The 5,209-nt window shown below is 31.5% G+C and overlaps 1 protein-coding gene across 1 annotated transcript; it reads left to right on the top strand.

The window, feature by feature from the left end:
- The first annotated feature begins 1,052 nt into the window (after positions 1-1,052).
- Positions 1,053-4,528, top strand: LOC149178663 (uncharacterized). The gene is made up of 4 exons (XM_089422191.1): positions 1,053-1,058; positions 2,182-2,195; positions 2,294-4,105; positions 4,204-4,528. The coding sequence occupies exons 1-4, from the start codon at positions 1,053-1,055 to the stop codon at positions 4,526-4,528; spliced, it is 2,157 nt and encodes a 718-aa protein (XP_089278317.1).
- Positions 4,529-5,209: the final 681 nt, after the last annotated feature.

The following is a 5,209-nucleotide window of genomic DNA, read 5'->3' on the forward strand; positions in this document are numbered from 1 at the left end:
ACAGGTTCACCGTATTGGTAAATTTTATATCTTTTTGGTAACATATTATATCTTTTTGGTAACATAGGAGACATATGTCAGCGCTTATTTTTGATAACATATGTCAACACATATATCCTTTTGCTATGGCAGCGGTCTTTTTATTATATTTTTTTGGTTTTTTGGTAACATATGTTGACATAAATAAGAAGGTATATTTTTTAGTGGCATGAAGAAATATAAATAAGAGGAATTAAATATTTGAATATGTTAATTGTTTTAAAATTGTAATATTTTTTTCTTAGTATTTTAATATATTTAATCATATTCTACATTTTTATTTGCATTTTATAAAGTTTAGATTAAGATGAGTTTCTCTCTGGACAAGTTAATGATCAACATAGAAAAAATACAAAAATAAAATGTTTAACTATAACCATTTTTTTTTTAATTGTTATATATAATATGTTCATCAACATAAACACATATATTTTGTTTATAGTTTATATTGTCCAAATTAAAATTTTGTTATTAATATCTTTTAGTCTTTCTGGTAACATATGTTGACATAAAAAATATAAATAAGAAGGTATATATTTTTAGTAGCATGAAGAAATATAAATAACAGGGATTAAATATTTCAATATGTTAACTGTTTTGAAATTGTAATACTTTTTTGCTTAGTATTTTAAGATATTTAATCATTCTCTACACTTTTATTTGTATTTTATAAATTTTATATTAAAATGAGTTTCTCTCTTGACAAAAAAAACACAAACAAAATGTTTTAACTATGAAAATTTTTTATTTTTATTTTTAATTTACACTTTTTCTTTAGTGGGATTGGATATTAATCATATATTTAATATTAGTAATGGTGCAAAATTAACTTACATAGTGTTTAATTTTTTAACTCATCTTTTGACAGAAACTTTAACCTTTAGATAAATTTCTTCTCAAGAATTTTTAAAAGTTTGGAAGGCAGAAGTGGGATAATATACCTAATTTGTTCTTTTACATATAAAAATGCTCTGTATAGTTTTTGGTTAAGCATTCTAGCTGCTTTTATTAAAATGCAGGTAAGACTATCATGATATGACCTCAACTTTGATGTTATAAGATAATTTGATTTATTTATTTTTAACTTACATAGCTATTTTATTTAGGTCGTAGATTTTTAATAATAAAGAAAATTCAATTATTTAACTCATTTTTATTTTTAATTTGATTTATTTATTTTTAACTTGGATATTTATTTTTATTTAGATGGTACATTTTTAATAATAAAGAAAATTCAAGTATTTAACTTCATTTTTAATTTCAATTTCGCTTCTATACATCAAATTGCAAAATAGTCTTCAATGTAATTAACTTATTAAGTTAAATACTAAAATACAAGAAGTAATTAAATTTGCAAATTGCAATTCCCTTAGGCTTTTAAACTTGGATAGCTATTTTTATTTAGATGGTAGATTTTTAATAATAAAGAACATTCAAGTATTTAACTCGTTTTTATTTTCAATTTGATTTATTTACTTTTAACTTGGATAACTATTTTTAATTAGATGGCACATTTTTAATAATAAAGAAAATTCAAGTATTTAACTTCATTTTTATTTTCAATTTAGCTTCTATACATCAAATTTCAAAATAGTACTGTAATTAAGTTAAATATTAAAATACAAGAAGCCATTAAATTTGCAAATTGTAGTTCACTAAGATCTTTGGTGATGTGCAAAAGAAAATGGGAGTAAAATTTGACAATATAGAACCTTGGCACACTCACTCATGAGACCTCGTATTGAAGATCTGCAAAAAAAAATGCTCAATCTATTTTTCTATTGTCTTGGACTTCTTCTCATCTCATTAGATGATATGTTGTTGTAGATATATTAATAATGGTAAAACAATTACCTTACATAGTTGTTCCTAGTAAGTATGAAAAGAAATAAAAAGTACTTGGGTGTAAGCCCTTAACCACTTAAAAGTTAGAGCAAAGATTAGTTTATGCTAATTTATTTCATTTTTTTTTTATGTCAATGCTTCTTTTTTATAATTAAATGCAAAACATCAAAGTTTTTCTATTTTGTTTTATTGGCATTATCCACATAGATAGTAGTCATTATCCACATAGGTAGATATGTAAACCTTAGTGTGTTTTTTTTGTTAATCCTTATTGTTGGTTCAAATTTTGATTCATAGGTAGAACTTGACAGGTAAATTTGTGTCTTTGTATGTAAGTACAAGTTATTTTTTTATTTCTCATTGTAAATTTTGTTTATAATGTGTTTTTTTTGTCTCTTGTATTAATCAGGAAAATCATGGAGGGTGGTAGTTCAATACCAACAAGTGAATATGAAAATTCTCCTCTTCCTCCAATTCCAAGTGGTCAAGTCCAACAAAGCACAAACCCCAAGAAACCCTTGTTAAAGTTTGTGAAGAAAATTACTAAAAACAAGAAAAAGAATAGTGGTGGTTGTGAAGAATGGATGTGCACATTGTGTAACCATGTGTTTAAAGGAAGCTACACTAGGGTGTGGCATCATCTTCTATCCCTGTCCGGTGATGGTGTAAAGGGTTGTACATGTACTATTTTGAAAAGGATGGAGTTGACAAAGCTTCATATGGCTTCCCTAGGATCCAATGTAATGAACTTGGACAATGATTGTAATTTTAAAGTACCTAGATCTTCTTCCCATGATATGGAAGATTCAGTTAATCAAAATGCATCAAACCAATTTGAGTCTGTGGGGGGGTCTACTTCTGAGAGGAGTAAGAGGCCCGCTAGTTTTGCTCAGGAACAAATTTCTAAAATCTACAATGTAGTACATAGGGATGAGGCTGATGATGCTATTGCTGATTTTTTTATGGCAAATGGAATTTCATTTAATGCTACCCGTTCTCCACATTACAAAGAAATGGTGCGAAAAATCATAGCTGCTGGGCCAGGATATGCACCTCCAAATTACAACAAAATGAGGACATCATTGTTAGATAAAGGGGTGACAAGAATGCAGGGGCTTATGGGCCCCCTTAAACAATCTTGGATTTATTCAGGATGTTCAATAGTTATGGATGGTTGGACAGACATTCAACAAAGGCCATTGTTGAATATTATTGTTACATCTCCAGCTGGGCCCTATTTTTTAAGAGCAGTTGATTGTAGTGGGAAACTAAAGGATGCTACCTTCATGTTTGAAGTATTGAAAGAAGCAATTGATGAGCTTGGTCCTTCAAATGTAGTACATGTAATCACAGATGCAGCGCCTGTTTGCAAAGCAGCGGGTTTGATGGTTCAAAGTCGATATAGGCATATCTTTTGGACTCCTTGTTGTGTACATGCCTTGAATAATGTCCTCAAAGACATTGGAAAAATATCTTGGATTGCAAAACTAATTTTAGATGCAAGAGATGCACAAATGTACATTTGCAACCACCATGCCTCTTTAGCAATCTATAAGATGTACTCAAGGAAGAGGTTTTTGAAACCTGCAGAAACAAGATATGCTACATACTTCATTCTTCTTCAACGTATGGTTGAGGTGCATGCATCCTTACAGGCCACTGTTGTTTCCCAAGAGTGGAATGCATGGTCTGAATCTAAATCAATGCAGGCAAAGAAGATAAGAGAGCAGCTTCTCAATGATGATTGGTGGTCTGATTGTAAATATGTTGTTTCTTTCACAGCTCCAATTGTGGAGTTGATTAGGTATGCAGATTCTGATTCCCCCACCCTTGGAGAAGTTTATGAATGTATTGATAGCATGGTAGGCAAGATAAGGCACATCATTCGGGATAGAAACCCCTCTTTGGAGTTCTTCAATGAAATTCATAAGATAATAGGGAAGAGATGGATCAAACTCAATACCTCTCTTCACATGGCTGCTTATGCCCTTAATCCAAAGTGGTATATGGAGAGACCAAACAGAGTTCTACCCATTGATGATGAAGAAGTGAAACAAGGCTTTCTTGATGCCATATGCAAAATCTATACACCTAATGAAGCAACTGTAATGCGGGAACAATTTATTGATTTTGCTACCTTAAACCCTTCCAAATTCTCTCAAGATGCAAGGGTGGACATCAACATTTATGCACAAAGGAATCCCATTGGATGGTGGAGAATGTATGGGGGAAAGCCCAAGATCTTCGAAATCTTGCCTCACGCTTGCTATCTCAAGTTTCTAGTTCATCAACAGCTGAAAGGAATTGGTCTACTTATAGTTTCATTCACTCTGTTAAGAGGAATAGGCTTACCTCTAAGAGAGCAGAGAAATTGGTTTATATGCATAGTAGTCTTCGACTTTGCTCAAGGAAGCTACCTGAGTATTTAGATGGCCCTGCAGCAAGATGGGATGTTGATGCTGAGGAGGCTTCTCAGATTGATGATGATGAGGATAATCCTTCACCAGATGCAGGTTTAGTTGGCATACCTTTGGGTAGCATTGCAGGTGATCTTGATATTGATGATGGTGATGATGAAATTGGAGTGCCTAGCGAGGCTCAAGGTTATATGGATAATCTTGATGTTGGAGATTTCACTTTATGATCATGTTCAACTTTAGTCTTTAATGTTCTGTTTTGGCAATTGAGCATTTTTGGACCATGTATTACTTTGCCACTTTGGGCATCTGTCATTTTGTTTTACTATGTACTACATTGGGCATGCTAGCAATATGAATATTAATATGATGAGTTCTTTTATTTTCACTATGTTTCTTAAATTCAAAAGTGTCTCTTGAATCATTTGCATTTTCAAATTTTCATTTTTGAATTTGATATTCATATAATGAATTAAAATTTTAAATTGATTTTAATATTTGATATATATATATATATATATATATATATATATACCGCTCCCAATTAGCCGTTTCCTGGAAAATTTGGGGAAACCTCTAGCCGTTCCAGAGACCCATACCCAAGTTCCCAACGTTCCCAAGTTCCAGAAACTCGTGCAACATAGATGTAAAGCCATGTGGAGTACCAAATGAAGTAATAGGGCATATTAGGGCAAAATACCTTCAGAAGTTTCAGACTCAAGTCACTGAACCAATAGAAAAGTTTGTGACTCAAGCAGTTGCAATGTTTGGCAGTCGAGACTCAACCAACTGAGTTTGATCATGATGACTCATGAGTCATGCGAAGTTTCAAGTGATAATGTTGATCACTAATATCATATTTGTAGACTTGTAGTAGGCCAGTGCATAGTTGCAGGAATCGCCCCCCC

This window comes from Pinus tabuliformis, chromosome 4_1, assembly GCF_031772625.1.
Source record: "Pinus tabuliformis cultivar Carrire ecotype Pingquan chromosome 4_1, CPIR1, whole genome shotgun sequence".
Lineage (NCBI taxonomy): Eukaryota > Viridiplantae > Streptophyta > Pinopsida > Pinales > Pinaceae > Pinus > Pinus tabuliformis.

Excerpts from the sequence above, each read along its gene's own strand:
- LOC149178663 (XM_089422191.1), top strand. Across the intron at positions 4,106-4,203 it reads CCCATTGGATGGTGGAGAAT|TTTCATTCACTCTGTTAAGA; the intron begins GTATGGGGGAAA and ends GTCTACTTATAG.